This window comes from Aythya ferina (genome assembly GCF_964211825.1).
Source record: "Aythya ferina genome assembly, chromosome: 1".
In the NCBI taxonomy this organism is placed as follows: domain Eukaryota; kingdom Metazoa; phylum Chordata; class Aves; order Anseriformes; family Anatidae; genus Aythya; species Aythya ferina.
The window spans coordinates 130,879,244-130,891,870 of NC_140296.1; the positions used below are offsets into that span (position 1 = coordinate 130,879,244).

General features: G+C 39.1%; 1 protein-coding gene across 10 annotated transcripts in view; it reads left to right on the plus strand.

Moving 5' to 3' along the window:
• ABCC9 (ATP binding cassette subfamily C member 9) overlaps positions 1–12,627 on the plus strand; it is a 74,836-nt gene that overhangs the window by 53,197 nt on the left and 9,012 nt on the right. For all 10 annotated transcript variants that reach the window (XM_084514479.1, XM_084514477.1, XM_084514478.1 and 7 more), the window contains 5 exons: positions 2,539–2,631; positions 5,330–5,432; positions 7,683–7,784; positions 10,553–10,673; positions 11,757–11,887. In XM_084514479.1, the coding sequence (XP_084370605.1) occupies positions 2,539–2,631; positions 5,330–5,432; positions 7,683–7,784; positions 10,553–10,673; positions 11,757–11,887 (550 nt within the window). The remainder of the gene's footprint in view (positions 1–2,538; positions 2,632–5,329; positions 5,433–7,682; positions 7,785–10,552; positions 10,674–11,756; positions 11,888–12,627) is intronic.

Consider the following 12,627-nt stretch of genomic DNA (forward strand, 5'->3'; position numbering starts at 1 on the left):
AAATAACTTCCTGGATTAATGCCAGTCATGACTTTTTCTTCATATTGTGAAAAAATCCACAGAAAGTTATTTCTGCTGTACTGCAACATCTCATACTCAGAATGGTTTGGCTGGTTTTAAAGAGAACATTTTTTTCAGTAGAAAAGTGCCATGATTTCTCAGAGTTATGTTTTTAGTACTAATTATATGATTTAGTAACACATCTAAGCAAGTCATTCTAAGTTTTTTCTTAAGTTTACTCAGTCATGCTTCTTTTTTTTTTCTTTTCTTTTTGTAATCAGACAGATGTCTGACTCGTTTTATTCCAATTCCTGATACTTAAAAATGCCCATCAAGGTACCTGCTGGTGGAACATGCATGGAGGCCAAAATAACCTTCTCATCAGCAACACTTCACTTCAGGCCCTGTCTCTGTAGTAGGCATGTTGCAAAGCATTAACTTCTGGTTTTTAGCATCCATCTAAAAGGCATGGTGCTTTTAAATCAAGTGCTCCAGTACAGTTAATTTCATGGATAATTATCTTATTTAGGTAGCCTGAGAAAGAATTATGCCAGTTATTCCCCTTAAATCAATGCAGCAGGTGGGGCACAGAGCAAAGTATCAGTAATTTATCTTCACTGTAGCCGGCTTTTCTTCAGCTTTCCTCAGAATTTCCAATGAATTTTTTTCATAAGAAAACTCCTTAAAGTCAGAATTGGCAAAATAAAAACTGTTTAATTCTAAAATAATTGCTTACATTTTCTAAGATTTTGCAAAAACCTTGTTATTTCTACACTGTGTTTCCAAACTGAATCTGTGCATGACAGTCCAGCAGAGTGTGACTCAAGGTGGCTAGGGAACCAAGGGACCTGTTTTTCATTCATAAATTCATTATGATCTTCTGTCACCCTGTTCTGCTATACACAGCAGTGCACATCATTTAAAATTCTTAAAAAACACAAGAGGAAGCAAAACCTGATATATTAGACCCCAAGGAAATACCGTGTTTTCTCTCTGTGATTTTATAAGGGAAATAAAAGTCTCCATCCATCTCCAAACCTGTTTTTCCCACGTGCTGAACTGATAGCCATAGCACACGAGCCAGCAAGAGGTTAGTCACTCCTGTAGGTCAGCACACACACATGTGTACCATTGGTTTTGCAGTCCCTGATATTCTGCAAGTCCATAACTACCTCATTTATTTTATTTCCTTACAGTTTTCTGGGAAAACATGCATCAGCAAGTGCTTTATTTTTTTTTTAACTTATTTAAATTAAATTATTTTAAATCACTCATGAGGCACACAGGATTGAATTGTGTTCTTCCACTTCATGGTAGAAAAGAATACATATAATAGTTATTCATAGAAAAAATATTCTTGGGAAATGTGTGATGAAGAAATAGCTTGAGCCAGTATTTATAACATATTTGCATGCAATACTTTCCAGCCATATAAGCTTCAACAATTTTTAGAAATGCAAATATTTACAGTATTTCTTGCAGCACTTTGATTCTTTATTGCATTTTCCATTACATCTCTCAAAAACTTCTGTGTATTTTCCATCATAAATTTGAAATAGAGCATATTTATCATCAAAACATAAGCAGCAAATTCAGTTCTGTATACTGTAACGTTCAGCATCATGGAGCAGCTATTTCTGCTGGCCTATCTAATACAGTGTGCAAACAGAGTAGTATTTTAATAAGGAGTTTAAATATCTAATGCTGTGGCCTCTGTTCTGTTTATACTTGTACAGCTGGCTGGTATGCCAATGGCAGTGTGTGACAGAAAGATGTATTTGTCTCTGTGCCTTGGAAAACATTCCCGTTTCAGAAGACTGGAACTTTTAGACTTAAATGTCATTGCTCCATACAGTTTTTGAAAATAAGAAAATTTCTCATTCATATTATTGCTCTATCAGTGATATCTCTATTTCAACCAGTGGGCAAATATTAATGCTACAAACAGGTGGTCTGCTATACTCTGCCATATTTTGTGTACAGCATGCTGTTGTACTTACAGATACTGAAAATGAAGAAAAGTTTTTATGCAAAGACATCAACTTTGTCAGGCCAGCTGAAACACTTGAACTAAAATAGACAAATTTACAGATACACAAGCTTTATTTTATAACTGGTGTAAGAGCCACAAATAACATGCTATGAAGTTTCAAATTAACTGCTCTGAGCTGATTGTATTAACTATATTAATAAATTAGAATGTTTAAGAGTAAAAGGTGATTAGTGATGGCTAAAATAGACAGCAGGGTTTTAGCCAGGAGAGAGGTGGTGATATCTTCACTGTGGGACCAAGAGAAGCTTGACTGTAACCAAAAATTGGCAGGGCGGAGGTGGCTGCACTGTGATTGTAGTCTTCTATGACAAAAATGAAATGTCAGATTTTTGTGCCAGTTTCTTTCTACACTATAGAAATTGTATTTTGCATGATCCTGAAAAGAATATGTTCAATACATAAAATACTGCTGTTGTCCATTAGGCAGTAACATTTCTACAGGAAAAGATGTAATAGCTTCCTGCTGTTTGTTTTCTCTGCTCCAGGGACCTCCAGGAACTTGACGACAGCACCCAGCTACCTTTACTCTGTCACTTCTCTGAAACAGCTGAAGGTCTTACCACCATCAGAGCATTCAGGTCTGTAAAACCAGTTATTAGAGGGAGGCTTGGGTTCTGGTCAGGCCCATGTAGCTTTCTTGGAGCATGTCAAATTACTTGATTTGGTGGACTTTAATTAAGCTATCTCATAAAAGGGAAGTGGTTTTTGTTTTCATGTTGCTTTTCCATACCTTTAAACTCTTGTGCATGTTTACAGTAACATACTAAACATGTATATTGGTTTTCCTCTGAATTAAAGATGGTGACAGTTTTAGGATATGCTTTTTAAACTTTGAAGATGTTTAGTTTAACTGTGCCTTACTTGGACAGCAGGGAGCTCGCCTTTGAGGGCAGGCACAGGAATCACTCCTTCAAAATCCCTGTGCTACAGCCTACAAGCTGTGTTATCCAAGTGCCTCTGAATCATTTCTGTATTTAGCCAATACCTCAGTCAGGGATGCATCACTGCTGTACTCACTAGCTGGGAGAGTATATAAGCAACTAGAGAGACTTTCCAAGAAAACTACGACAGGACAGAACCTGATCTTGATATTCTACAATGTAGCCTTGTCAGCCAAAACAAAAAATTATATTCCAGGTGAGAATTTTTTCACTTTTCCATGTTTTTCTTTTCTTTTCTACATGAAATATAAGCCAAATTAGCTTATTTTCACTGCATTACAGCTAGCATGCATAACTTTGTCAAAGTGCAAGCTTGATGTTGTCCCCAAGTATAACTTGCACTCATTCCACACACAGTAGAATTCCAAACCAGAGTAGATCACACTGTACTACTATTTACATATGTATTTGATCTGGTTCAGCTCTGCAGGAGACTTCTGATATTTTTTCCAGCTCTACTGGTATTGGCCCATTTTAGCCAGCAGTGATCAGGCTGAGTTTAACAACAGTGCCTCTGCCTCTTTGCAGAGAGATGGACAGAGTGGGATAGAGTCTAAACCCTAGATGGCCAGTGTCTGGAAGAACTCTTTTCTCATCTTGTCAATGAATTACACATTCTCTGAGACTGTTCCATCACTTCAAGCTAGCTTTAGGACCCGGTTTATTAGTTCAGAGAGCTGCAGAAAGGACTGTGGCAAGACGAGCAAAAACGTATGCAGTGTGTTGAAGAGATATGAGCCAGTGGTTAACACAAAATATTTTGACAAGCTATGTCAATATGAATGAAGTATTAAACCGGTAATTCATAATTAAGTCCTGATACTGATGTATGCTGAGACATCTTCTTGAGACATTCAGCGTGGCCTTTCATCACATTATCTCCTGAGAAAGAAGAGGAGCTTAGCATTTCTTGGGAGTCATTCAACTCCTCCTTACTTAACAAAACAACTACGTGAGCTTGGATGGCAGAGAGTAAAAGACAGCCCCAAAAAATGACGAGGCTTTGTAACCATCACTTGAATTTTCCCAGATCTCTGGTGCAAATCAAAGCCATTTCATTTCCCTTTTTTTGCTCCACTGTCAACCAAGAACCTGAAGTCTCCAGTGGTTTTTGTCAGCAAGCTCATATTTACTAATAATCCCGTTAGTCATTCTCTGTAGTTTGAGTTCAGTATGTTCCAGGATAAAATAGAGCAGCTCTCTGCATAACTTACCACAAAGTAGCACAGTTGGATAAGAAAGCAATTTCAGTGACCTTTGCTGTTTGTCATCTGACAGGATAAAAGTCTAAAAGAGCCCAGAAGATGAGCTGGATGTGGATGAAAAGATACAGATCGAGCAAGTCAGATTTTCCATTAGGAAAACAGGAGTTTTGCTGCCAGAATGGCAGATGAGCAGAATATTCAGTGAATCTTTGCTCCTCCCCATGTCATTGCTGTTGCCAGTTGCTGCCTTGGGGAGGTTGCTTGCCATGTTTACAAGCTGTTCAGAGGAAAATGAAGTATCACTGGGAAAAAGAACAAGAAGAAAAAAAAAGGAAAAAAAAAAGATAGGAAAGGTTTCTGGTAGAACAAGGATTACAGGAGCTTCATAGCAGGGCCCTGAAACTTTGAAATGTAGGAACTTGCCATGATAAAACAGACGATAAGCGGCAGTATGAAGTTTGGCTATTTCTTTCAAGTGATGGTATTGAACAGACAGCAGAATGTGGAATGAGAAAATGTCTTCCACCTGACTGCAGGCCAGACACTGAAGTACTGTAAGGCACCATGAATTTAGTGTATTTATACCAACAGACATTTTACTTATATCCCTCCTCTCCACTCAAGTGTACCTTCATTTTCAGGTGCTCTGATGTTCTTGCACTGGTTTTTAAAGGTGATGGGCATTAAATGGGAGAGGCAATTGACACTGGAGGTGATACAACTCATTTCTGTAATTCAGAAATGATCTATAGGGATCATTGACTACATGGGATCTACTCCCTCATTGTAGCTGTCTGAGCCTCTTAGGCAGTGTATAGCTGACTGAGAAAACAGCTGAGCTAAGCAGAGAGGTATCAATCTACAAATCAATCTACAACCTACTAATAAGCAATGAAACCTTAGAGATGCCACTCATTTTGAAGACTCACAAAGCTGTCCAGCTAACTTCTGCCTGGTCAGAAAGCTTTGGCAGCAGGCTTGGGGAAGGGCTTTTAATCCAAAGTTTGGCAAAGGCACAAGGGCAAAGAGTTTGAGGTTGAGGGAAGGGGAGGGAAAGAAGAATTTAATACTTCATCCTTTTGTGTATGAGTGTGTAATGTGTTGTAATATAACAACTTTGCTCTCGGCAGGCATGAAGCCAGGTTTAAACAACGTATGCTGGAACTAACGGATACGAACAACATTGCCTACTTATTTCTATCGGCTGCCAACAGATGGCTGGAGGTCAGGACGGTACGTTCAGTTTAGTCCCAGCCATGATTTTGAAACCTTGGAAGCAAACAGAGATTTTGCATGATGCAGAAGAGAAGATAACAAGAATAAATCTCGCGATGAGATTATACACACTGTTACTTAAAATAGATTGGGATTGTTTATGTTAAGCACATAGGGGTTTTTAAGCTTTCTTGGCCATGAATAAGAAAATATGAGTCTCCCTCATCTTTTGCTGTTGTGATGTCTACTGTCTGAAGAGACTGCAAGAACAAACATTTACATAACTTGAAATAAGGTTTCTCTACTACTGTCTGCAGACCTGTCCCTGCAGCAGCTATTTTCAAAGCATAGCATGGCTTTTAAGTAATTTTGTGAACTGTCATAAATCTGCCAGGGCTGTTTCAGGCATCGTGAAGCTCCCTGAGATGTCTCCCCAACAACAGGTTTAATCCCACAGCTGTAATTTAGAGCCCCTATTTGCACAGCCCTTACTGTGTGTAATGTACAGGACTGTTTAATATCACAAAACATAGCAGAGCTAGGCTTCAACTTAAAAACAGTAGGCCACAACACAGCCAGTACCAGTGAGACAGGCTTCTGGATTTTATAGGGGCTCTCCAGTGACAGCATGTGAGGAACTTCCCTGATGTGCATGAGGGGCAAGCAAAATCACTGTGATTTCCTTATTCATCTGACGTGAAAAGAGCAGAGAATGAACAGAGCTGTGACCTGATTTTGCTAGACACAAATAGTAACATACACAACTAATCCTCACATCAGGGGCATTATTCCAACCTTCACTTTGTGGTACACTGCTAAATTAACAAAGCTATGCTTCATTTCTTATGGTGGCATGTCTTTCCCTTGTGCATGAAGCGTTCAGCATGTGAGATCAAGCTGAACTTGCATTCACACCAAAGACAGAAAAATAACAGAGCCTCATCAAGTCCTGAAATAAGCTGTGGCAATGCCCATTAATGTCTCAGTCTCAGACTTGCTTACATGCAGAATGAATTTGATCCAAGAATATGCATTGCTTCATCATCACATTAGAAATAATGTGGTCTTGCCAAGGAATAGTTCATTTAGCTTTACCTAACAGTGCAGTGGTACTAATACCACTCAAAACTTAGGAGAGTTTAATAGCAGCTGTGAAGTCCTGTCCCAGCTGCTCATGGAGATCCAAGAGCACTGTGCTTCTGTTTCCCAGTAGTTAGGTTAGAGTCTGTCATCTGCTCATCAACACTTCTTACAGAGAGATGAACTAGGCAACCCTTGTTTCAAATCTCAGAGGGAAAGACTCCAGGAAGGACATTATCAAACAGGAGGGAAAAAAAATAGATGGAAAATGCTAACCCTGTAATCCAAAGTAAATATAATGCAGGGAACAGTAAGAGAGTGGGAACGCCAGCAGTCCCATGAATCAGGCACCTTGACAACTACAAGACCACACATATCTGGCATTCACTTCAAAACAGAGATACACATCAAGGAGATTGGTTCAAGCTCCTGCAGAGGATATGAGAAGTCAGATCTGTCCAATACAATCTCCACAGCAATTTCTGCAAGAGCAAGGCTTACTAGCCCAAATGCAGCCCTATAACTACATTGCTCTACTGCTTTCAGCTACTGCTACCAACATCAACATGGTGTTTCACTGCAATCTGTGAGTGTATAGCAGGCTTAGAGATGTCTTCCCCATGCACAGTGTTCCATTGCACAATGCTTTATGCATCATGCTTTATTGCAGACACTTTATGTCTGTCTGCCTACAAAATGTGTGCATTAACTGTAGAAGTCCTACTAGAATCTTTTCATGGACATTGTGAAGTCAGCATTACTTCTGTTTTGAAAGGTAAACCCATGTTTGAGAAGACATGGAAGTGGAGAGGAATAGACTTGATTTGTTTTAGTAGTAGTAAATAAGGGTGTCAATGTTATGCTATTCTTATGTTTTTCTTCACACACTTAATAGATTTTTTTATACCTCCACTTTTGGGTGTAGCTACACTGAGATGCCCCAGCCCAACTGTATTTGAAGAAAATACTGGACTGTTTCACTTGTGTCCAGCAAAGTCCAAGAGTATTTCAGTTTGGGCACCAAAAGTCCTGACCTTTTCCAGGAAAAACAACCCAGAAGTAAGGACTAGGTGCCATTATAGAAGTAACTCTCAGTAAACTGAATGTGCTGTGAGACTGAAGAAATTTTCTTGGTGCTGCATTTTAATGTTGTCTAGAATCTTTCTTTCTCCCTCTGTCTCATTTTAGGATTACCTCGGTGCCTGCATAGTTCTTACTGCAGCTGTCACTTCCATCACTGAAGGGCCTAACTCGGGGCTTGTGGGGCTAGGTCTCCTGTACGCTCTGACGGTATGTACCAAAGCAGAGGAACTTTCAGACCAATTTTCAAGTTTATGGTAGTTTTAAAAATACATATACATGGTTATCTTCCAGCTTTCTTAATCTTGAAGAAAAAAAAAAAAAAAATCTTGCAAATAATGGATTCAAGCCAAAGTTGAGAGAGTTCAGGACAACTTGGACTTGCTTCAGGTTTTATGAGCCAATTAAAAAAACACAGCCATTCCCAGGCCCCGAGTGCTCCCAAGCAGAGCAGAAAAATTAAAAATGCGTAAGAGAACCTGCTGTGCACTCTGTTTTGAACAGCGCAGTGTTGGTTGCTCCTGTATACAGCAAAACCTGCCAGAAACTGCTATCCCACAGACTGTCATAACCTGGGTAATGTTTAACCAATGGCTGATAGAATCATTGCTGAAGAAGAGCAAATGCCATTTCTGCTTTGGAGGGAATCTGCTCAAACACCCAATATTCTCCATCCAAATCTGGATGGATTTGGGGATTGAGACCTTTAAGGTTGGTAGGCGTGGCCCATCATGACAAGTAGCAACTGGAAATCAGAGAAGATGGGGTTAGGAAAGACAAGATTTTGATGGCACAATAGCCAATTAATTTTAACTCTTATCATTAACAGTGAGCTATTTGAGACGAGTCACAAAGGTGGAACGGTGTTTTAGTGTAGTAGGCTGTAAGACAGGATGAGAGAGCATCATGGGCATAGACTGAGTACTATCATCATTGAGAACAAAAATATTGCTAAATTCACCAAGAGAGTGGGGATAAAAGCACGATGAGGATAGTCGCAAGGAGAATTTTTGAAATCATGTCTGGAGTGGCACAAAGCTGGCTGCTTTAGGCACTGGTACAAGGAAGGTGGTGTCCTCTAGAGGATACGGGTATGGGTCTAACACTGAGATTTGGCTTTAAGCATAAATGCTGGTGAGCCTATGGTTGCAACAGAAGATTCTCAGCAGCTGTCTTAGGGTGGCCTTAGATCCCCTTCAAGCCACTGTTGCAGCACTTTGAGCATCTGCCAGCAACTGAGAATCAGTCCCAGACTTTCAGCTTCACTCTGAAAACATTCCTGGTAATCCTGCTTCATTAGCAGAGATCTGGAAGCGCCAAGATGTCTGCATCAGCTTTGGCTACTTTGTATTTAGTCTGCATTTGCAAACAGATCATTAGTGCAAGTTAGCTGTTCACTCAAGTCTGGTGTAGCAGATGAAGAGATGCTCCAGTTAAAAAGTGGTTACCTGTCTCTCCCCTCCCTCATAACAACATTAGTGAAACATTGGATGCAGTTGGATGATTGCCTGCATCTCCTGACAGGTTTTTGTGTCATTTCTCTTTGGAGCTAAGAGAGGGCTGATGTTTGGACCTGGATGAGAGCAAACTGTTTGCACCAACATGATGTTTACTATAGACATTCAGAAGCTTATTCTCTCCCCTTGTATAAACTCTCCCAATTCTGTTTCACAACTGAGATAAAGGCTGAAACAATGGGCAGAGCCTTTGGGATACCAGGCTCTTTTATCAAATCTGCTAGAGCTATGACTGCAGATAAATTTCTGAATCAAAAGCTGGACACAGAAGATGTGTATTTCTGACCAATAAAGAAAGTACTTCACACTACCCTGAGAATAACTCCTTATCATTAGGGCAAGCAACTAAATCATCTAAATCGACCAAAACAAATATTGTTGACTCTGAGTGAAAAATATTTACTGTATGCCTGTTGCATCTGTATTAGGTAAGTGGTAAAGAAGTGAATCTGAGTGATTTATTCATAATAAACATCTGTCAGATTCATCAATCTCTGGCAAATAAATGACAAAATCATTCTCTCGCTATGTTAGCATATAGAATGTTCTCCGTAAGTGAGGTTTATACACCCTTATTCAGGTTTCTAAAGCTGCTCAATTTCTAAAGGTGCTTGTCAATCAACAGTACCTAATAAGATTATTTTTGTTGTTGTTGTTGTTTGTTTGTTTGTTTTTGTTTTTTAATTAGCACCTAAACAGACTTAGGAACATAAGTTTAGGAAATGGCTATACAGTTTTCAGCCTTAAATAGTCTTGACTAGGGATAAGCTTCCCTAAGTTACTGGGTATTGTTTGACAACTAGTTATCAGTAGTTACTTACTACAAGTAATACCTTTTTGATTACAAATGGGAATAAAAACTAAGAAGGAAATATCATTGAGCTGATAGTATATTTTTTCTCATATATTGCTATGATAAAGGAACACACATTTTCCACTGAGATAAATGGATTATGTAAATATGCACAGAAAGAAGCAGAATTGAAATGCCCATAAAATTCTTTTCAATGTATTTGCAAATAGTGAACTTTCTTAATCTTTAGTCTGTCTTTGAAAGATTATAAATTGCCATATTCCCAAATGGCATTACCAATTTTGATTTCTTCTGTGTCGTGTGTTTAAAGAAGGTGTCTTTCAGTACTGCTTACTTGGGAACAAGAGATTTCCCTAATCAATCACATCTACAGACTCTGGGTATAACCTCTTTCAAAAAAAAAAAAAAAAAAAAAAAAAGAGTATACTGTGTGCTAAATTACTATGTCACAGTTGTTTGCATTGGAGTATGACAAGCCTGTTATGTGTTTGATGCTGTTCCACTGAGTTTAGGACTGTTGCAATGCCAGTAACAGATCCACGGTGCTGGGTCAGGCCAAAGACTTTCGCAAATTTATCTGAGTTTTATTCACAAACAGATAGATGCACAGACCTGAACCCTGTCCTTGTTTTCTTTTTGTAATGTAGATAACAAACTATTTGAACTGGGTGGTGAGAAATCTGGCTGATTTGGAGGTGCAGATGGGTGCAGTAAAAAAAGTACACAGCTTCCTGAACATGGAGTCGGAGAACTATGATGGCTACTTGGGTATTGCACTCTAAACTTTTTTGTTCGTTGATTTTTTTTGTTGTTGTTCTTCTAGAGGATTGTTAAAGCAAGGTAGACTTGGTCATGCAAAATTTATAGGTCTCCTTGTTATGTAGGAACTCCCACTGATTTGACTAACAAGGATAGCCAAAAGCAGCCATGAGATATGTAGCCTGTACTAGCCAACAGGAAAAAAAAAAAAAAAAAGAGGAAGAGGAAGGAAGAGGAAGAAGAAGAAGAAGAAGAAGATGAAGGAGAAGAAGAGGAAGAGGAAGAGGAAGAGGAAGAAGAAGGAGAAGAAAAAGGAAGAGAAGGAGGAGGTGGAGGAGGAGGAGGAGAAGAAGAAACCTATCAAAATGTAGATAAGAATTAAAAATGCATTAACAGTCACATGCTTCAAATGTGGGATTTTTGTAGCCCCCATTTGCTGCAAGACAGAGGTATGATGGCAGTCAAACCTCAGTCAGACCTCAGCAACTCTTCCCTGAACTGTATGCTGCTCTTTGTACTGCTGCTGTTTTATTCAAATTAGCTTTGACTGGTATTTTGCAAGTGCTAGCAGTGCAGAGATGAAGAAGCTTACAGGTCAGAAAGCCTCCTTGGAAAGCCAGGCTCCTATTCTGAAGACAAAACCTGACTGCATATTTGTAAATCAGGATGACATATGAGCTGTGATAATGTCAACAGCTCAAGTTGTAAAGCAGTAACAACATCCTTCCTTGCACTGTCCTTCCTCTGCTGGTTACTGACTTCAGAAGATGTTAACACTCCGCTGACCTTTTCTGCCCTCTTTGCTTCTCCCCATTTCATTGCTAAGAGCCCCTTAGGCATTTACCCTCTCGTCTTATGTGTCAAGATCTGGCAGCTAAGTGCTAACGTGCTCTGAGACGGTTCTCAGCTCCCCTGCAAAACAATCTGAACGCCAACCTAGCAGAGGGCGCACCCTTAGCCTATGTCCTTTTGGCATGGCCTAGGTTTCTCAAGTGGCTTCATGAAGACTCCCAGGAAGGAGGGAGGGGAAAGGGAAATGTCATAAAAAGTGGCCCTTTGATAGCATGTTTTGTTTTATTGTGACTATTCCAGACTCTTCTCAAGTCCCAAAAGACTGGCCTCAAGAGGGGGAAATCAAGATTGAAAATTTGTGTGTGAGATATGAAAACAACTTGAAGCCTGTTCTCAAACATGTTAAGGCCTATATTAAACCAGGACAAAAGGTACTGTATAATTGCATATGGTCCTCATTCTGGAGCAGATCCTTCCTTATTGTGTTTTCTTTTCTAAGGTAGCAGAAGAACAAGAATAACAATTTGCAGTGACATCCGCATACATTGATGGTCCTCTCTGAGGTCCCTAGCCATGGGTCTAGAAACACCCTGATGATATCACTTTATTGGCTAGGATCAGTTTTTCTTCTGAGACTCCCATCTCTTTCCGTGTCCATCCCCCTTGCTTAGAGCGAGCATAGGTGGCAGATGAGATTAGATGAACATCAAAAAGGAGATGAGTAAACACTCAAGAACATCTCACATTTCAGCATGTAGTGTCATTGGAGTCCAGGACAAAAAAATTACAAAATTTTTTAAATCTTCCTGGAACAGATGTTTCTAAAGATTATTTAGCAAAAGGGAACTATTTTGTTCCAACATTTTTGACTGAATATCCCAACATTCCTGAAATTCTATTTTTTTTTTTTTATGTTAAATTTCAGCTACTGAAATCATTATAAAATGCTCAAATAAAAGTAATATTAAATTGCACATTACCCCACTGATCAATTCAATAAGATGAAATAAAATTCTACATGAACCAAAAAAATATATTTTTCCCTTGGTTAAAATTGCATTTATTGCAATATTAATATTGCAGAAATTTTGTTTTCCACTGTATGAATTGTGATGCATACATGCAAACTCATTGCATGTAAATGAGAAACACCATAAGGTCTCACTGTGAA